The sequence below is a fragment of the Salmo trutta genome, chromosome 13 (genome assembly GCF_901001165.1).
Source record: "Salmo trutta chromosome 13, fSalTru1.1, whole genome shotgun sequence".
Classification (NCBI taxonomy): Eukaryota; Metazoa; Chordata; class Actinopteri; order Salmoniformes; family Salmonidae; genus Salmo; species Salmo trutta.
In genome coordinates this window covers 10,184,144-10,205,668 of record NC_042969.1, presented here as the reverse complement: position 1 = coordinate 10,205,668, position 21,525 = coordinate 10,184,144, and the positions used below count along the sequence as shown (strand labels likewise).

At 45.7% G+C, this 21,525-nt stretch overlaps 1 protein-coding gene across 1 annotated transcript in view; it reads right to left on the bottom strand.

The window, feature by feature from the left end:
• Positions 1 to 2,813: 2,813 nt before the first annotated feature.
• LOC115205155 (protocadherin Fat 4) overlaps positions 2,814 to 21,525 on the bottom strand; it is a 100,728-nt gene continuing 82,016 nt past the window's right edge. The window contains exons 9-17 of the mRNA XM_029770851.1: positions 17,101 to 21,447; positions 15,800 to 15,904; positions 15,218 to 15,525; positions 12,891 to 12,976; positions 12,134 to 12,313; positions 11,623 to 11,747; positions 11,284 to 11,501; positions 9,672 to 9,933; positions 2,814 to 8,482 (exon numbers count right to left, since the gene is read on the bottom strand). Of these exons, the coding sequence (XP_029626711.1) occupies positions 6,582 to 8,482; positions 9,672 to 9,933; positions 11,284 to 11,501; positions 11,623 to 11,747; positions 12,134 to 12,313; positions 12,891 to 12,976; positions 15,218 to 15,525; positions 15,800 to 15,904; positions 17,101 to 21,447 (7,532 nt within the window). The 3' untranslated portion in view covers positions 2,814 to 6,581. The remainder of the gene's footprint in view (positions 8,483 to 9,671; positions 9,934 to 11,283; positions 11,502 to 11,622; positions 11,748 to 12,133; positions 12,314 to 12,890; positions 12,977 to 15,217; positions 15,526 to 15,799; positions 15,905 to 17,100; positions 21,448 to 21,525) is intronic.

The following is a 21,525-nucleotide window of genomic DNA, read 5'->3' as shown; positions in this document are numbered from 1 at the left end:
AAGTCTATAAAATACAAGTGCACAAGAAGTACTGAAAAGGTCCTCTGGAATAGTTGCTGCCCAGAAGGTCATTGTGTGTAAAATCCCCCTACAGAATGATTTCATAAGCATAACAGCCATGCTGAAATATGTGGTAACTACATAGAAGGCAGCTGTTTCTACGTGTCTTACTGTAGCTGAGAGAACGAATCAGCAACACATAATTCAGAGCTGTCGGGTCTGTGCTTCACAATCACTGAAAAAAGGGAATATTGTAAAGATTTGCAATACACTGAGGCTGTGTGCACCTCAACTTAAAACTGGTGTCTTCTTTCCCCAGTGTTAGTGTGGAAATAGTTATGGGGAAATGACTAACTGTGCGGGTGATAACTGACACACACCTTTTTCAATTCACACAATGATTCATGAAATTAACCAATTCCCATAGTGCATTCAGAGTAATTGCTTGTCTTCCTTATGGAACTCTGTGAAGCAATATTTATTGAGTAGTTTCTACAGTTCTGTGTTCTTTGCCAACTTAGGCAGGTCTTGGCACCAGTAGCAGCATTGATTTGGTCTCAGTTGTCTTTCTTTGCTCTATAGCGATTCCATGAAAAGGATTTAGCATACACTCCATAAATGGAGGAATGACTATCAGTATGCATTCAATGTTATATGATGAGGTGGTGGCCAGCAGAGTGAGTAAACATTTAGATAGGCGACCCACCCACAGATGCATACTTGGCAGTGTAAGGACTTGGCCCATGCAGATGTTTGTGTGTGTTATGTTATGTGCTGTGGCTTTGGCCTGACTGGGGATTGCTTGTTGACCATTGCTTGTAGACAATCACTTTTTCCATGTTTGTGTCTTGAAGCTGAGACCATGGATGATTTGAAGGAGACCTCTCCGTCTGATGAATAGCCGACTCTGAGTAAAACCTCTGAACTCAAACATTTAGGTCGGAGGCACTGTAAACGTCCACTGTAGTTACCGTAGTCAAATTTGCCTTTATCTCACCCCAAATCAATGTCAACCAGACTATCTTTCCAAATCTAAGACAAGTGTGTTCTTTTTCCCCCCCCAGGGGACAGGACACTTGTTCAACCGTTAGCCAAGCACAGAGAGCAAGGCGACAATTAAGTCAGCATCCCCCTGAATTAGAAAACAAAACAAAACAAAACGCTGAGCCAGCCGTTTAACATCATAACTCATACCAGATGGGGCGGTGTTGTCCTTTAAGCGTCTACAGAGCGTGATGAAACAGATGAAACAGATGAAACAGAGCGTGTAGTGGCACTGCAACGGGACGTTTGATACCAGTTGATGTTTGCTGCTTAGCACTTATCAGATGCTTCTGGTAACGTTTTCAAGAGGGTGGCATATAAGCAGTGGGGTGTCCAGAACATTTTGAATGGGGTGACCAAGGTGGGGCACAGAACCAGTTTAGGGGGGGCCATAACATTTTGAACCTTAATCGATGCAAGATGGATTTTTTTTCAATATAATTATTATAGTTTGATGCTTTAAATGCTTAGGTTTGGTACATTTCCCTGTTGAGGTAAATCATAAATCAACTTGAAAAGTCTTCTTAAAGTGTTTGCGTTCAAGGTCAGGATTTTTTTATGAGGGTATTATCATACAGGAGTAAATTCACTTCGTGAAAGTGCCATCCAGAGTGTGAATTCTACCATGACATTCGAGGGGACCTTTTTTTTGAATGGGACCTCCAATGCGTGCACGTGCACCACCTTTTGTTCATGATGTCATGATGTTTTCATCCGATTGTCAAACTAATCACTTCAAAAACTAGGCTACCTTTCGCAACTTCATCTACCTCAAAATAAGTCCAGCATCCGAACAGCGCACCGTGCCACCGCCATTTGAATGGAAAGGGACATCAATTACGAACACCACCAGTGTCATGTCATGACGTTCAGCCTACAGAGTGGCATGTATTCATGGATGCCAAGGGAAGCTAGGCTTCCCCTGAAATGTTTGCAAAAAAAAATAAACAAACGTAAAAAATTATTTCCCGTGCGTGTGTATCCGTGTTTCATAATGTTCCTTCAATTTGCGAGGCAAACAGTGCCGCTCTGTCTTGGTATCTGTAGCCCAGGTATCTGGTGCTGTCTGGCCAAAAATAATATGGCATGTCATACTCTTTTTGTTTTTTTACATCTTGGTCAAAATGATCAATATATTCATAGACATTCTATCAGATCTCAGAATTCTGGTGGTGGGGGGGGGGGCACTTGGGTGGCCAATCAGAATTCAGGGGTGGACGTAGCCGCCCTCTGGACACGCCACTGCATACTGTATACGCCTACATAATCCTTCCCTTTGGACTAGAGAATCTGCCAGAAAGTCATAGAACCAATATATTATATTCCAAAGATGCAGACATACAAAAGTATGTAAACCATTTCTCTCTTTCCCGCAGTTTATTTCATTGATGCTTTCATGTCAGTTGAAAGGCATCAAGTTGGCTGCGTTAAGCACAGCATTGAGGAACACTGTTGAAGGCAACGACACAGCTTTGATGCAGATGTGAACTTGAACACTCCTTATTATGAAGACCTCTTTTGCTGTTATTTCACATGCAAGTATTTCACCAATGAGCCAGCGATTGTCCTCCATGTATCCATCAAGGTCTTAAGATTCTGTCAGCATAAATGAACACCTGCCTCAAAAAGCTGGTCATTAATGAAGAGTTTAATTGCAAAAAGCTATATATCCATTTTCAGAAATGTTGGTAAATGAGCTTTTATTGTTTAAATAACCTTCTCACTTTCTAATAATGGCATGGGGTTGTTCAATGACAGACATGTATTTGTTTGAAACCTATCACTAGATCATTTAATTTCAAAGAGATAAATAATCAATGTTTTGTTGCAAAACGCTATATATACGCCTCACTCTCAGAGAAAAATGTAGCACTGATAGGTTTGACATAGTCAGACAAATAGTAACATTTTTAACAAAGAACTGTACAAATGATACATTTGTGACGTCGATATTTTAACAAAATAATTTATTTAAATGAATCAATACAGTAAAATGAGTTATGTATGTAAAGTATACAGGAAACAAGCATTATATTCCAGCTAAACAATGTATACAGCATATAGCGTTTTGCAACAAAATCCATTTTAATACACATTTCAAATCTATGAATTAAAAATCTGAGAACAGTAATATATTTCACAAACAAAAAAGGTACCCATAAGCAATCATTTCTCATAATAAAAAAAAATGTGAAAAGTGAATGGATATAGCGTTTTGGAACTAAATTCTTCGCATGACGTTCCAGTCAGTAGATTATCCTCTTGCGCTTTAACTACATGCGAGATAGGCAGGCCACTTCCCAGAATAGATTTTAGGATCAGCCAACAACTCTGAGTCTTGTTAGTGAATAAAGCTTATGTTCCTCTGACAATGCTTTTAATTAAAAGCCACATCATTTAAGCCTAAGGAAAGCTGTTATAGTGTCATCGTGCCTCATGACACTGGAGTCTTAGGAATAATCAATCTTTATAAACAAGCTCTGGGAGGATTTTGAACGAACTGGATGATTTAAGAAAGTCAATAATATTGCCACACCACATCCTCTTATAAACATTGAGGACAAGTCAAAGTAAACAGAGTAGATCAAAACCATTTTAATGGCAGTTTCATTCGATGACACTTGTGGACTTTAAAAATGGTTTCGCTCACCACTAAGCTGCATGGGAAATTGCCTCTAGCTCCTTTCGCGCCTTCAGTCAAGACAAAAAGGGTTTTGGCACGGGGAGATACAGAACATTAGGAACGCCTTGTTGGCATCTCCGTCATTATCACTCGCTTGGAAAACAATTTCTTCCAATTTTAACTTGACACGTTGATAACTTCATGTAGTGAATGTTGATAACTTAGTCACCCTGCACTGCTAAACTAACAAATGTGATCATGTGAAGTTGTGCTTGACTAGGGGCTCTATTAAATCTGTTTCTCTGAAGCGCTACGGATTGCGCGTTAGAAATGTAAAAGGTCATTTCAGATTGAGCCGACGTATATAGCGCTTACTGTGAACGCGGTCTCCGCTAACGCGGGAACATTGCCTATTAAATCCTTATCGCGGAAATTCAGCCATAAAGCCCAATTGAAATTTAAAGCCAATGTTCTAGCGGAGACGGCATTCACAGTAAATGCTGCATTTGTCATCTCAATCGGAAATGCTCTTCACATTTCTATCGCGAAATCTGTAACGCGTCACCGTTAAGGGTTGGATAAACCCCTAATTTTCAATCACGCTGTAACGCTGAACTTCTGCGATACGGATTGAATAAAGCCCTATGAGTGTTTGTCCATTTGACTCCATTGAAATAACATTAACTGTGTTTACCCAGTGTTATATATTATGTTCCTCAGAAATATACAGTATACACTGTAGCAATTCCATTTCATAACCAGCTAATGGCAATTATTACGATAAGACAATTCAACAACACAATTTTGGCAACTTTTCAACTACAACAAATCCTTCTACGACAAGTATACAGTGTCTATCCATATCTCTAGTTTTATTTAGTAGGACAAGACTCCCTTTATGCAGCCCTGTTTCCCTATCACCTATAGGGGTTTGTCTCCCTTTCTAATTCACATATAGTTGGAGTGCACGCTATGCAATCTTTGACTCCTCTATTCATTTTGATACCCTGCCATGCCAATCTCACAAACAGTAAAGAGAGAGAGATGCTGTGAGGTTCATTTTAATTCACCTTCTCTTGTATTTACTCAAGGTTCTTTTTCACTTACAGTCATTATCATTATGAGTGTTATTATTATTTCAGCATCAGCATGGTACAGCATTCCCAAGCAGGCTTCGTCAACATTGGTCTCGGCAGGACAGAACCTCTCCAGGAGCCCACAGTAATCCACCAGATTTGGGTTGTCACTCCTCGCTTGGTTCATGGCCTCTCTCTCTCTCTCTTTCTCGATGACAGAGAAGATAAGCATGTTGCATACCGGATCACCAGGCTACGAAAAAATTGTTCTGCTGAATAAGCCAGATGTAAATAATTGTTGAAAGCAATACAGGGCCCTGCGTCGCAGTGTCCGCTGGATGTTGTGCTTGGCTGCCAGCACCGTGGCTCAGTTTCATTTAGGTCCTCAATGGCCTTTTCAAATGTTTTGTTCAATTCAGCCCAAGCTTTATTTAAACTCTGCCCACAACAGGCTTAGAGTCCTTAGAGTATAAAATACCTTACCACCCACATTATTGAGCTGCTATATGAGCTCAAAGGTTCCTATTTTAAGTTTGCGTTATTTTTAGACAGGCCCCATAGGATTGCAGTGAGATTGCTTACCGCATGGTGTGCTCACTTTGTATTGAAAGAGACTTTTAAATAAATACTTTTTATTCTGTTATTGGCTTTTTACATTTACAAAGCATGTTATAGTTTTATCAAAAGTGGAAAATACTGATGTTACATACGTAACAAATGTAAAAAACAAGTCTTCGATCTTACTTTCCCTGAAAGTAAGAACATACACTTGAGCATGTGAAAATATCCATAAAACACTGCTTAAGTCATTTAAGTTAATAAACAGTACAAAAAGTAGAAACCAACCATAGATTTAAAAAGAAGGGACAAAAACACTGACAACTATAACTTCCATGATTTCCCATGAATAAAAAAAATGTACACAAGTTCATAGTCTTAGTAGGGCGGGGTTCACGTCAAGATAGGATGGATCAGCTAGCCTTGCCCAAACCTTTTGGCTGGTCGAATAACACTCCAGCTCGGAGGATTGTGACCCAGACTATTCACCCCAGAACCTTCCCTTCCCACCCCCCGCCAACAGAACCAACAGTATCCTCCCCATTCTCCATCCTCAAATGTCGATAAGGCAGGGACTTGATTAATCCTAGCTCTTGGAGTGCTTCGCCAGTCATCTGTGAGCACATACAGCCAGAGAAAGTGGTTACCGTGCTCGTGTCATAACATTGGCAGGCCTCGATTACCGTGCGAACAAAGTGGTGTGCTCATTTTCACACCACGGCTGTATCTTGATGCTTACAGGTGCAGTAGGATCAAAACACACATGCTTCCTTTTAAAAATGAGAATCGGGACAAAAAAAGACAGGCTGGGGTTACTATTGCTATGGCCTTTGGAATTTCTCCTGCAAAGTGTTTCAACATTATCGCTCCTCTTATCTCTCACAAGTGAATGTAACAGAAGTTTTGCAAAGGAGTGGCATTATTGGTAATACAGACCAGCTACATTTTGATTAAGATAAAATGGAGCTTTGCAGTTCCTAAATTGGATTCAGACACAGGCTCTTTGTTCCAACCATTTGGTGTTAATGTATTTCGCATAATGACGCCTTAAAGAGATGAATGATTGTACAGTTACAGTATGAGGTCTGGAAAGGACTGGTAAACTCTTCCAAGAGGTTTTAACTCCGTTCGAAGTAATATTACAGGTGTCCCTTTCTGCCTTACTGCACAAAGACATTAATGGAGACTGCTAGTCCAATGTTCTCTGCTTCTTATATACATTGTCTTCGTTTGCCTTTCAGAGAACATACCATATTGTACGGGGATTGTAATAAATAGTCTCATACATATTGCTCGGCCTCCCCTTCATTCAGAATGGTCACTGACCCGTCCCCACTGTTCATCTCAATGTCCATCTCTTTTGCAGCTGCGTTCTCCGGCAGCAGGGCCAGGTCCTTGAACACATCCACGTAATGGCCGAAGCCGGGGCCCCAGTTCAACAGGTTGTCCCAGTTGAAGCCCCCGGCTTGCTGGCCCAGTTTATGGGGCAAAGTGTAATGGTCCGTCATTGGCGCCTGTGCAGCGGGCCCGCCCTCGGCCCACCGGCTGGAGTAACGCCTCTGCTTGAGCCGCCCACCGTAGTCCTCGTCGTCGGCGTCCGACTCGTTGACCTGCGACAGCTTGGGCACCCTGGAGCTGTATGCCACGGGCTTCTCCCGGTCGTACTCCATCTCTGAGCAGGTGAAGGAGTCGTGCGAGTCACTCTCAGATGATGACTCCGGGGGGGCAGGGATGCCATCGGCCGGGTTGCGGACCCGTGACATGGGCCTGCGGCATTCCTCCTCGGATGAGGAGCGGCCGTGGTCGGCGCTGCAGATGCTGGGGTTGCGGGGCCGCGGCGTGTTGAGCCGCTCCACCTCCTCGATGGACAGCCCCACAGGGGGCCCCGTCTCCAGAGGGATCTGCTCAATGGGCTGCTTGAGCCGGCTGCTCGGCCGGGAGCCGTGGCCCGCCATGGTCTGGGGGCTCTTGCTGCGGCGGCCCAGCCGGGTGGCGTAGTTGAACATGGCGCCCGGCTGGCCCATCTCGTTGTGGTGCAGGTCCAGGGGGCTTCCATCCCGACGGGCCAGGTTCAGCTCCCTAGTGGGGGTGTTGCGGTAGAAGGACGAGGGCTTGGTGAAGGGGGCCGGGCTGTGCCTGGAGAGGGGGTTGGGTGTGGGGCAGGCTGAGTGGCTGAGAGGGGTGGACCTCAGGGCCTGGCTGTACTGAGGCTGGTAGGTGTAGCTGGTGGCCCCCAAGGGCAGGGGAGACTGTCTGGCGAAGCCCAGAGGGCTGTGTCTCTGGATGGAGAACTTGGGCGTGTGGCTGCGGAACTGCTTGTAATGCTGGATGATGTCGGCGTCGGACGGGGCGATGCTGCTGGCGTTGTCTATGTCATAGTGCTCGATGTCTGCCTCAGGCATCTGGCAGGGGGCACACGGGGCGCTGGGGATGGTCTCGTTGTTGTGGGGGATGTCTGTCTCATCGTAGATCAGGTAGGGGTTCTCCCTCTCGATGATGTCTGGTTTGGGGTTCCCCTCAGGCTGCTTCCTCACCGTCATGTCGTCGCCATACGGCGGGATGTTATCTGGGTCATCAAACGCCACGTTCTCGCTCCCTTTCTTCTTCTTCTTCTTCTTCTTCTTCTCCTTGGGCTGCTTCTCCTCCTTTGGCACGTTGGTCTTGTTGCGGCCCTTGCAGTGGTTGCAGAGGATCAGACTGAGCACCACCAGGGCCAGGGCTGTGGCACAGCTGCCCACAATGGCCGGTACCGCCCAGATGGGCAAGGTCAGCTCCTTGGCCGTGGGGCTCGGGCTGCAGATGAAGCCGCCGTTGTTGGCTGTCTTGCAGAGTGTGCCCTGAGGGCACTGAACCCCCAGGCACGCCACCAGGGTCTCGCAGGTCTTGCCAGTGTAGAATTCAGAGCAGACGCAGGTGTAACTAGAGTGGGGGCCAGGGACGCAGCTCCCTCGGTTCTGGCAGGGGTTCGAGGCGCATTCGCCGGGAGGGAGGCACTGGTAGGTGTACCACTGGTTGACGCACATCAGACCGTCCCAGCATGGGCTGCTCTCACACAGGTTGGGCCCTCTGCAGCCGATCTTGACGGCTGGGCTGGTCTTGGAGATGGTGACAGTGCTGTGATCTCCGCTGAAGGGAAGATTTTCCCCATTGTACTTCACATAGGCCAGGCAGCCGTCGAAGCCTGTGGGAAGAATAGGGAGAGGAAGAGGTGTTCAAATAACAGGAAGCACTCCTGGATGGCTATTAAGACAACACAGTGATAATTTCCGAATTAAGTTTGAGCGTTTTTCAGAATGTGCCAAGTGGCTGGGATAGCCAACTTGTAAATAACAGGAACTGAAAGCTATAATCAGAACTGGAGGAATTTTGTTTAGTCGGCAAATTGGTAAAGCATCGGCCAAAATCTCAATGAAATGTCCTCATGGAAAACACCTCGACAAATCACATTCTCAAACGCGTAAATAAATCGTTGGCAACTCTGAGAGAAGCCAATGTAATTATTTTCAAAAACATAGGTGGATGCCAGACAATCTTCAGACCTCGTATCGCTTCAAGACATCCATCTGGAAGAAATGTTTTGGTGACTAATTCAAACCTTCGCTTTCATTTTGCTTCACAAAGTTCCCTCACAGATGTAAACACATGTTTATTGAATTTATCCCATTTTGTTCTATTCATTAGATCCTTACTAGTTAAATGCACACCAGACCACAAATGCTTCTACATGCATATTAAGCGAGGGTCAGTTCCTACTTGGTGTAGGTGTGGCCCCAAGAAACCGGGACCAGATAACCTTTGTGCTAGGCAAGACAGCCTGCCACAGGCATGTGCGTTTATTTTGAAGTATATCCGTACCTTATTGTGTGAAAGAGGCCAACAAATCATTAAAATTGCTTTTTTGTTTTACCATATCAGTCCATAGTATTAAGTAATTTGCTTTCCATTAAAAGTCTGACATTTACAGTGAGGTATCCCTTCCCTCTGGAAGCCCTCTCGTTCACCCTATCCAAACTATTTTTAAGTCAGAAAACATTTAATATGTGACATCTGATCTGATTTAGATCTAATCCAACACAAGATTCCATGGCAATAAGATGAAAACATGAAAGCATCAAAGGCGGGACTCCCCACCTAATCAAACTACTTTCACATTAGCTATTGTCTAGAAATGATCTGTAAACGAGAGCAACATTAACTCTCTTCTACAATTCGTCCAATGTCAAATAAAAACACAATTTACACTACCCCTAGAGAGCAGGACTGCAACATCACCTAATATGGTCTGATTCAACCTTATATTCATTGAAAAAGGTATCTACCATTCACATACTGTATGACAATAACAGCAACTTCACACATCACCACCTCACCTGATGCAATTTTATGCTGGGTGGGCCCGGAGGGGACTCCACCGAGGGACATTGTCAGTACGTTGAGACCTCCGAAGTCCTGTGTGGGGTGCTGGATGAGCTTGAGGAGTGCCCCGTCCACGTGGAGGGAGGTGACAGAGCCGTTCTTGAAGACCTGCAGGATGTGCCACTGGCCGTCTGATAGGACCATCTCTCCCAGGGTCCTCTCCACCTTACCCCCCACACCTGCATCAGATATGTAGTGGACATTGCCGTTTTTCAGCTGGGGGGGGGGGAGAGAGACAGAGACTGAGTTAGATGGATGGACAGATAGGCAGACGTGGACAGACGGATGGATTGGACAGATGGATGGACACAGACAGACAGGAATGCAGGCCGGCAGACAGACTGATACTGTATTGTACATGTTTGTTGAGAAGGAAAGAGTGGAGAAATGTGATAAGCATGATGATATGATTATATGCTCAGATAATTCTCCACTCAGAGATGTTGTTGCTGTTTTGTTTCAGTTGGAGAGCTGTTCTTGTTTTGTAATACTAATAATCTATTTATTTACAGTACCGTTATTATACCAGTTCAGTTGACTGAAAACACATTTTCCTTTACAACAACGACTGTTGCAGTGCAGAGGTAAAGGTTGCATATGCCAAATACCAGTAAACCAGCTATTATTATGATCATGTTAGGTATGCAGGAACGTTCCTAGTATTACCTTCAATATGCTTAAACTATGTCCATATGCAACAGAGTTAATCATATAGAAGTAATTAATCAAAATGACAGTGTGCCAGGCATTGTATATGGTAATCTCATATATTTCAGCCTAAAGTGGAAAAGTAAACTCTTTTGCCTCCCCTTCAAAGAAACAAAACATCAGCAATGGTATGTAGCTTCAGGAAGAATTGATTTTAAAGGCCCTCGACGAAATCTGGAAACGGAAAAGGAATCACACGAGCCAAAAACACAGGAAACGAGATCTGGAGAACCAATTTAACGTATCTCTTTTACATCACGTTATTTATACCCTACGCATATATATTTTTTGGGGGGGTGGGGGTCAAGCAGTACATTCAATATTGTTCTTTGGGCCATATAGTAGTAATGGTAGGGGGGATTCTGGGGGCACGCACTGCACCGGAAAACACAACCAGAGAGACCCGGTGTGTCCTAGAGGAAAGGAAACGGACTGCGGGAAAAATGGAAAAGGATGAATGAGAGCTTGGGCCCTCGGACAGCTGCCCCAGATCAGTCAAAGCCTTGAACTCTATATCAGCAGAATGAAGGCGCGTATGGAGTGTATATGTAAGGGTAATGAGAGGAGGTGATAAAGACACAGATCCCCTTATAGCTTTGACTCAGGCGGTGGGGGTTAAAAGGGAGGATTGTGCATACGTGTGACATGTTTAAGTGTGGACCGAGTGGCAGATGGAGAAACAGACACAAACGAACGTGTGTGCGTGACAAATCTAAGTATAGAAACCTCAGAATGGTTTGGGAACAGCAAACAGACAAACACATTAACACTAGAAGCGCGTCTCTGCATGCATACAGTATTTGTACTGTGTGTGGCTTGTTACCCGCAAGGGTTTCGCTCCGTGGAGACGTCCTTTACCTTGATGGTGGTGTAGTTGCTGCTCTCCTGGACATGGAGCAGAGTGCCACTCTTGCTGCGGGTGCGGAACTTAACCTTGAGGCTGCTGGGCCCAGAGAGGTCAGAGGTCAAGCCCATGAGGCTCTGGCGCAGCAGGATGTCCCGTTTGGGGCTCTGGCGCATGGCGTAGTCAAGGCGTCCAGTCCCGTCCAGTGAGAGAGCCGTGTCAGCCGTGATGTCTATGAAAGAATGAAAAGCACAATTCTGTGTAAGTCAAAGGAAATGATACCATCTGCCTTCTGAGTGATGGTCAAATTCAGAAGAAGTGTATGACAAAATTCCTCTCCAAATTATTCTTACATTTCTCGCAGTATTTGCCGGTGAAGCCCTCCATGCATTTGCACTGCTGCCAAGACCAGTAGTCAATACAGGTGCCCCCATGTCTGCAGGGGTTGGCTGTGCAGGCTCCCTCCAGTCTGGGACATCTACAGACAAACAGACAGTCAGACAGGCACACACAAGTCAGCCCCCCTGGTGGACAGCCGGCCCTCAATAGGACACGGCAGATGAGATTCCCGCAATACAAAAACCATAAAAGATCCAGGGAATTAGCATATTAAAAGATCTGTCCTCGCCACTATTCACAACCAACTAAAAGAATTTCCATTCTACGATTACTATTCCAAAAAACTGTACATCTGCTATTTATATCAAAGATGGCTCTTCAGCTGTTCTTGAGGGTTGAGAGCTTCAGAGAATGACCAGATATCCTGCTGGGAGAGTTTGGGGTTTTAGGGGGATTGAGAGGGATGGAGGGGGTGTAGGGAAAGACTGAAAAGAAGAAGAGAAGGAGGGAGGGAGGGAACCAGACCTGTCAAGGATGTCATGAGATACCAGGGCCTGACTGGGCTCCAGCGGGCGGCCGTTGACGGCAAACTCCATGATGCAGCCCACAAAGTCGTGGGTGGCAACCTGGCCGCGGCGGTGAAGGACGGGCTCTATTGACCTGACGCCTCCCACCGAGAGCCTGTTGGGCCCAACGTCCAGGATCCTGCGAGGAGGAGAAGGAGAAGCCGCTGGAGGTCAGCACCTCTCACAATGACATGGTCCCACGGGGCCTCGGACTCTCCGCAAAATAAACTGGACCCTCCCGGACCATTCCTCATCTGCCAGATCGCTCGCTCAGAGTCTTGCTCACAGCCCCCCCCCCCCCCCCCATGGGTCCAGACGGCTTTTCACTCTGGGCCTCTCACAATGCTAAACGGTACATGTGATGTCCATGTATGTGTTTACATACACTATGATTTACACTAGGCTAGGTGGATATACAAGGGTTCATGGAGAACAGTCAAGGTGATGGATGTGCCCACAGATTGTTCCATTCTTTGCAGAGATATGAGATATTGCTGCATTGTTTAGATAGTGACTAATGATGATAGTTGTATACATTGAAGGTGGTAAGCCACTCTGAAAGTAAACAGCTTCAAATGGAATTCTGTTTTTCCTCGCTCATTACTATAGATACAGTATACAACGGAAATTTGCATATGGAAATAAATACTTCCCCCTATACCCAAATTCTCTGCCAGGGTGGACTGTGTGCTAAGCTCTACTTTATGTGTTCTTACCAGTCAGTATGCACAGCCACGTTGCTCACAGCACAGTAGCCTGGCTCCTGATCGTCTCCACACAGGTCGACTGTCAGGGACGCAGCCTGCATGACGAGGGGAGCAGAGACACACACGTTATTCTCCTTGGACTGTAGAGTACATATAATAGCACACAACAAATCACCACACACGTTGTGCCTTCCTGATAGTTGTACCAGCTCAGACCGTCATATCTTAGTCAGATGAGCATACCAGTTTACAGATAACAGTAAATACAACTACATGACTGATTTTGTACATCACAATCAATGTTGTTTGGTAGCATACGGTATTTGAAACCATCATTATGAAGATGGGAGATACAGTAGGCCTAAATATTAATCTGAGATATGACTTTCACCCTTAGCCAACGCTAATAGTTGTTCTACTTTCCCTTTCCCTATGTGGTCTCTGAAGCTTGACTGATGTGAAAAAAAGAGGTGGCAAGAGAAATGGAAAGTGCGTGAACGTGTTGAAAAACCATGACAGCATGCTCCACCTACACCAGGATCTTAGGTAAACACGGAGCGGCCTGCTTGGAGCGTGAGCACAAATCATCCAAGCGATGGCGGAGAGCGTGACCCCTCCCCTTCTCGGTCTCCTGAGGTAATTGCTAACACAGAAACGTTTTACGAAGCAAAAAAAGCAACAAGGGAAACAAGAGTCATTTGTCTCTGGGCTTTGTCGCTATTGTTGAAGGTTTAGGCCTACACGTCAGAGCCAGATGGGCATTTTATTAATGCCTTTCTCTCAGATCAAAGTCCCTGCAGCCAAACCGCAGCGTACACACACTGTCAAGTGTCTCACCCGACCGGCGAAGGGTTTTTCTCAAGGAAATACCCTTTGGAAAAAAAAAAAAAAAACAGGAGCATTGTTTTTGTTTGGTTATCTTGGAACAAGGTAAACGAAACAGGGTAAACGAAATCAGTGTTGTCACTGGACAGCATCATTTTCTCATGACCAACCTTCTAGATGACAAATCCAGAAAGACGGCTGCTGTTGGAGCACTACAGAAACATGCTATTGTCTACAGAAACACACGATTGTTGGATTATTTGTGTGCGAAGGTCAAGTTCAACACTTGTTGAGGATGAAAACAACAGAATGTAGATGCTAAAGGGTGTAAACCAGCTGTAAATTATGTATGTGCGGCCTAAAACCACTCTCATTCATGACAAGACAAACAGAAATAAGGCAAACATAGCCTTGAGAAGAATTGCAGTTAAATTGAGACAGGACTGTATTACAAATGTAAACTACATTAGTGTTCTTAACTTAGTGTTCTTAACTTGCTGTAATAATAAAGCTATAATAACAGAGTATAAACAATTGAAATAATGCTTGTTGGGGTGCCGATTTCAGTAGGGTGATCTAAAATATGCTTCTCATATAAACAAAAGTGTCCTTGACTCTCGGTGCGTCATACATTACTATGAATGGTGTCTGGTTTTCATCTGCTCAGAATCCAAAAGTGGAGGATCTGAAAAAAAGGCCTTCACGGGCCAACCTCAATGACCCACATCACCTTCTCCAAACACAGTGATCAGGTTCGCTTTACACCGCCTCAGGGACTTGGAACTTCAGGCACGACACATGCCCGCTCTGCTTCCGTTCGTCTAGCTCGGCTAAGAGCCTCAACATGGTAATTCCTCAACCCACACGTAATATTTGCAGTGCAGTAAGGGCAGCGTCGCATTTCTCAATGCATGTTGTGTACCGTTCCATTCTGTCCCTCTGCACATCTCAAAGCTGACAATTTAACGATTTGACCAGTTTCCTATGAAATCCCAGTGCAGGGTGAGAAATGACAGATCTGATGTCCAGCAGGAGACTTACATAATAAAACTTTGGACAGGCTGCTGATTTTTTTCTCCCCGCCATTGAAAAACTGGCAGAGAAATTACTAGATTCAAATACAAGGAATTTCAGTGTCTGACGCTATTTTGGAGGTCATATTGTAAATCACAACAAGCAATCAAATATAATTACAAACTATGAAAACCCTATACAGAACTCCCAATGTGTGGGCAGTTTAATTATCATCTTATGGTGCAAAAAAGACGATGAGGCCAAATGTGGACGCTGCTCTCGGCTATAAAAACCCAGGAGGTGACAACTGCTATTGAATCATAAACTAATCTTCTATGTACATGTGGTGGCTTTAGGATTTTCCCTCTATATTTTTGCAATTAAGGTCCCATCAAACCATTCAAACGTACAATAAAATATATTTTCCAACCGTTTATGGTGCAAAACAAATAAAGACAGCTTGGTAAAGCCATATATAACATAGAAATGACTCTCACCATTCCGGCTCTCCTTGCAATAACCGTGTGGAACTGTCCATCTGCAACCTTTATCATGGTCATTAGTTTATAGGTCCCGCTACCCAAGTTAAACGAGAAGCGCATCTGTCCCTCAAAGATCTCCAGAGCCAAGAATTCCGCCTTGTCTCCGGTCTGGTTGTCATGGTTGTACATGAGGAGAGCGTTGCTCTTCAGTGTGGCAAACTTGATGTAGATGTAGTTATTGTTGGGATCCAGGCTAGGAAACTCCATGTAGGACAGCTCCTCAAAGCCGTAGCTGTTGAGTTCACAGTGTTTTCCAAAGACCCCTGAGGACGAAAGGAATGAATACAAATCAAACAGGGAAGTCATGAATAATTCACCATACTGCATCTACTAAATCAGCACATAGCTGGGAATCTGTTGCCATCTGTCATCATAGGCTAACCCTAATCATGCTAAGAAGAGAGAAGCAGTTAAACAACATGTGAATAAATGTGACATGGAGACATACAATAAATGACAATGGGGATAGCAACAGTTATTTTTGCAAATCCAGATTGAAAACTATCATCTAGCGGTTGCCCCTAAGTTAATACTCACCAAATGGACAATGACAGTAATATCCATCCACTCTGTTCTGGCAGGAACCACCATTAAAACATGGGTTACACTCACAGTGATTGATGATGGAATCACACGTTTTGCCTGGGTTCACAAAACAACACAAATTCAAATGAACGAGGTGGGGATGACAAAGGAAAATGTGTGGGGGGGGGGGGGGGGGGGGGAACTTAAAATCACAGGGGGGTCTATGCTATTGTAAACTTAGGAGAATTTATTTGAAACTTACATGAGTGAAAAAGTACATAAATTGGGAGATTATATATAGATTGTACAACTATAGCCTCTTTATTGGATCTCTGAGGCCAAGAGACATGATGAAAATATGATGACTTAAGGAGAAAAAGTATTAATAGACACAGACAGAACAAGGTATGCAAGGGGCGAGACTGACAATGACTTGCAGCGTCATGTATTTTTAGGTACTGACTCCTGCAACATGAGACAAACAGCTTAAAGGAGATAAATTCTTTCACCACAACCAGGCAGGGAAAACAGGAAGTGTGGAGTTCAATGTGAGGGCATGCAAACTACTGTAAGTCAATATGTGCAATTCTTCAAGAGGGCCATTTGTCTTGATGAAACGCAAAGGTTTGTGGTCATTTGTTAAGGTCATAGTAAAAAAGGCAAAACATCTGCTGTTGATCATTGGAAATGTCTTTCAGCAACTACAGCCAGCAGCTGACCAAACAGACATGATTCAAACTACTGTTCTCGTTTTGCTTCTCCATGTGCACTCCCTTCACTAAGAGTAATGTTACGTTATTTATCATATCATCAACTTAGCATTACATTCAAGCAGGGAGGGAGTGATTTACACAGTGGCTAGTACTATTTAATTCACTTTTCGAAATTAGGGAGAGCAATCTTCAATACATATTAAACCTCTAAATGCTTGACCAACAGAAAGATAGGCAGAACCTTAAACATCTCAAATATGCAGTACTGTAGAAAGAAAGACATGCAGAGGAATATGAGACTATATGAGACTAAGGCCCTTACTGGGTTCAATTTCGCATCATCCTTTTTATTAAAGTAAACATGACAAGATGATATGCATCAAAGCTGATACCCCCCAACTAGTAATCGTAAAACCCAAAAATGTTTGGCAGTCAGGCCTGTATGCTAGGGTTACAACACCTCTTGCAATCGTTTGGAGGCAAATATTTTACTTGGACAAGCAGGATTCATGTGCAGTGTGTGTATACTTGAGCCTAGCTGAACATCTGTGGTTGTGTTGCTCATAAAATCCAAATGACTCCTAAGGCGTTGTACGGTACCTGCAAAGCCGGATTTGCAGAGGCAGTTGAAGCCACCGGGGTAGTTCTGGCAGAGCGCCCCGTTCTTGCAGGGGTTGGAGAGGCATTCGTTTACGTCCCTCTCGCAGGCCATGCCCGTGAATCCCTCGGGGCAGGTGCAGGAGAATCCCCCCACCAGGTTGTGGCAGGACCCACTGTTGTGGCACGGGGACGGCAGGCACTCATCTATATCCGTCTCGCACAACGCCCCTGCATACCCTGGTCTGCAACTGCAAGCGTATGGCTGGAGGGGGTGGTTTGTGACAAGGATCACCGGGACACTCTCCTCTGTCTTCATATCTGGCCCAACGCTAAGGCGCTTCTTGCAGCTGCCCCCGTTCTGACATGGGTTACGTGTGCAGGGGTCATGATCCACTGAGTCTACCTGTACCCCGCTCTGCCTGTGCAAAACTTCTTTGATGCTCTGAAAGAAGGTGGCCACTCCACTGGGGTTGACATACTGTCCATGGCTGCGCTTTATGGCAGCCATCAGGAAAGTCTGGTTGTTGAGTTCAAACGCACCATACAGCTGTACTCCAGTGCCTAGCCCCGCCAGCTGCGAGTTTGCGATGCGGACAAAGCTGAGGTAGTGATTGGTGAGGAAGGTGGTGACCCCCTGGGTGCGGAGGCGAATCAGGATACTGTTGTCCACAGTGGCGTTGGTGAACCCCATGAAGAAGACACGGACGTTACTGCTGACAGAGCCATGGACACCATCACTACTCCGGACAGCTAATTCGAATGTTCCGTCTGTTGAGCGGGCCTTGGAGTTGAGGTCACAGGTGCCTGTTGGGATGGTGAACAGACTGGATGAAGGAGGGGTCAAGGAGCAGTGGAAGCTGTCCTGGATGTCTGGGTCTTGGGGCTTCACAACCCCAAGGGACCCTCCGGGGAACATGTTTCCAAAATAGTGGACATAGATCTCCACTGAGCGCGGCTCTGACGGGTTATCATTCTGATCATTGACTTTTATGTGGACCGTTCCAGTGGAGGACATCTGAGGGATGCCGGAGTCCTTGATCACCACCGAGAGGTAAAAGTCACTGATCTGCTCTCTGTCGATCTCTCGACTGGTGGTCAGCACTCCAGCGGGGCTGAGGCTGAAGTAGTTGCTGGCTGAGCCAGCGCTGAGCAGACTGTATGAGAACGGACCTTGATTCGGTGAAAGGTCTGGGTCGGTTGAGGTAAGAGTTGCAACGTCTGTCCCGGCTCGCTGGTTCTCCATGACCTCTGCATTCACCGTCATCAGAGTAGGACCGTTATCATTAATGTCTTCCAGATTCACGATCAGGGTTGCACTTCCAGTTGCGGAGGGTGAGCCAGAGTCCACAGCTAGCAGAGTCAGGCTGAACAGAGGAGTGGTTTCTCTGTCGAGCTCAGCTGCAACAGACACTTGGCCAGTCTGGGGGTTGATGTTGAAGACATTTTTCTTGAAATCTGAGGCTATGGAGTAAGAGAATCTGCTCCAGCTTGGGACAGAGTCAGAGTCTTGGGCACTAACGAAGGTGACCAAGCCACCAGGGGAGAGACCCTCACTGATCTGAACATCATACAGTTCCTGGCTGAAAACAGGAGGATCATTGGCATCCAGGATCGTGATGTTCACAAAGACCTCGTCGATATCCGCCCCACGGATGCTTCCCGCGTTCTTCGCCAGGACTTTGAGGGAGATCTTCTCCTCTTTCTCACGATCAAGGGGACCTGTGACGTAGATCTGGCCTGTTTTCCTGTTGATGCTGAAGCCCTTTCTTCTGCTCTTCCCAAAAATCAGGTAGTAAACCACTCCGTCATGTCCTTGGTCGCGGTCACTGGCGAACACCTCTCCCACCACTGTGCCTCTTGGAGCTGCTTCAGAGACTTCAAAGTAATACTGCTTGGAGACAAAGCGGGGAACGTATTCATTGGCCCCCTTGAGCTGAATGTTGACGTTGGCGAAGCTGCAGCGCTCCTCGTCTGGGACATTGAAGGCCTTCACTGTTAAGTGGTAGACCTGCTTGGCCTCATAATCCAGGAAACCCTGGGTGGTGATTACGCCTGTGTTTGGATCAATTACAAAGAGGTCACTGTCTGAAGACTGGATCACGTAAGCCATGACGGCATTGGGCCCAGAATCTCTGTCTGTGGCATTCATTTTCACCACTGTGGTGCCACTGGGAACGTTCTCCTGTACCACAGGGAAATACTCATCAGGTTCAAATATAGGTGGGTTATCGTTCACATCGGTCACATGGATTGTAACCATGACGTAACTGGTCTTTGCGATCCATCCCCCGTCGGTGGCTGTCACTCTGAGCTCATATCTTTGCCTTTCCTCAAAGTCCAGATGATTGGCCAGAGACAGGATTCCTGTTTTACTGTTCACGGCAAATAAGCCCTTGTCATTGCCCCAAGTGATGTTGTATGCAATGAGCCCGTTCATCTCTTTGTCCTTGTCCCTGGCAGAGAGAGTCCTGATGGCTGTCCCCACAGCAAGGCTCTCCGGTATGGTAGCTGTGACTTGGCTTTGGGAGAACTCTGGGGTGTGGTGGTTCTCCTCAGTGACTGCCACTTTTACAGTGGTTCTAGCAGTCAGAGGGGGGTTCCCTTTGTCTCTGGCTGTAATATCCACGAGGAACACCTTGTTCATATCTGAGGTGAGTGAGGCGGCGACAGTGACCCATCCACTCTGCTTATCCAGTTTGAACTTGCTAGAGCTGTTCCCTCCTGATATTATGTACTCCACCTCAGAGTTGAGGCCAAAATCTTTCTTGTCAAGAGCTATGACCATGATAAGTTTGGTGCCAACTTTGACGCTTTTAGTGACAGGTGTAAAGTAGCTAGAGGATTCAAACTTGGGTGGATTGTCATTACTATCTACTATGTTTACAATGACTGTAGTTTCACTCATCAATGGCTTTGGCGCACGGTCTGAAGCAGTAACGATGAAACTATGGCGATTTATGTTTATGTTGCTGCCAGTTGAGTTTTTATATTTTAAATGCTGCTTGATAAAGATTTCTCCAGAGCTTGAATTGATTCTGAAGTATTCTGACTGGGACCTGATGAAATAGAATATTTTGCCATTGAAGCCCTCGTCAGGGTCTGCTGCAGACACCTGAGTAACAAGTGACCCCACATCTGTAAGTTCAGGGTAGTCCAGATAGTAAGATGGCCGACTGAATCGGGGGGCATTATCATTGACATCTGTTACAAATATTGTGACATCCGTGCTAACTGTCCAGCCAGAATCATGGGCAGAGACTTTGGCAATGTAATGGTCAGTGTCTTCTCTATTGAGAGGTCTACTGATTGTTATGTCTCCTGTACTTGGATTGATAGTGAACGGTAGACTTGTGTCTGTGATTGAATACTTGCTTATAGCATTAGCACCTGCGTCCTCGTCTGTGGTTGTAACCCTGGTGACAGTGTACCCCACTGGGGCGTTTTCGGCCACTGTGGCGCTAAAGATCTTAGAGAACCTGGGAGCATTATCATTCACATCTAGCACGTTGATCAGGACTTTAACAGCCGTGCTTTTGGGAGGGTTGCCACGGTCGGTGGCCTTCACTTTAAGGGCATATTGAGCTACTTTTTCCCTGTCAAGAGGCCTGGTCGTTCGGAATTCACCAGTGGCCCGGTTGACGCTGAAGCTGTTCTCCTTGTTGCCGTCGATAATGGCGTATTCCAGCTGGCCGTTAAGGCCACTGTCCTGATCCACAGCAGACACAATGAGCACCCGCTGAGGGGACAGGTTCTCCAGTATCTCTGCATGTAATGGTTCCCTGTCAAATACGGGGTGGTTGTCGTTTACATCCAGCACTGTGATCTCCACTTTCTCATATGAGGAATATGGGGGGAATCCTTGGTCCCTGGCCTCAATCCAGAGCACATATTTCTGAATGTGTTCAAAGTCCAGTGAATGTTTGATTGACAGCTCTCCAGTCAACTGGTCGATGTGAAAGGCATTATCCAGGTTTCCACTGGCGATGTAGTATGATAGGGCCCCGCCACGTGTTGAGGACCCGGTCACTATGGTAATGATCGTGTTTGTGGGTTGGCTCTCTGGAAATGTGAAAGTAGTATCCTTCAGCTTGATGACAGGGAAGTCTCCCCCAGTCACAAACCGGACGGTCACGGTGGTCAAGTCTGTTTTGGGATTGGTTCCGCCGTCTTTCACTCGGACAGTGAGGGTAACCTCCGAGCTGCCTGTCAACCTCTCATTGGCTGTGATGGCTCCTCTTAAGGGGTCAATCTTGAACTTGTCAGAGTTGCGGCCGGTTAGAGAGTAGTGGAGCTGAGCATTGGGTCCCGCGTCCTCATCCGTCACTGTCACAGCGAATACCAAGTTGCCTGAAAAATACAAAATGAGACCAAATGCTTCAGAACAACTTTTACAGCAGATATATACGATATCATCAATATTCTCCG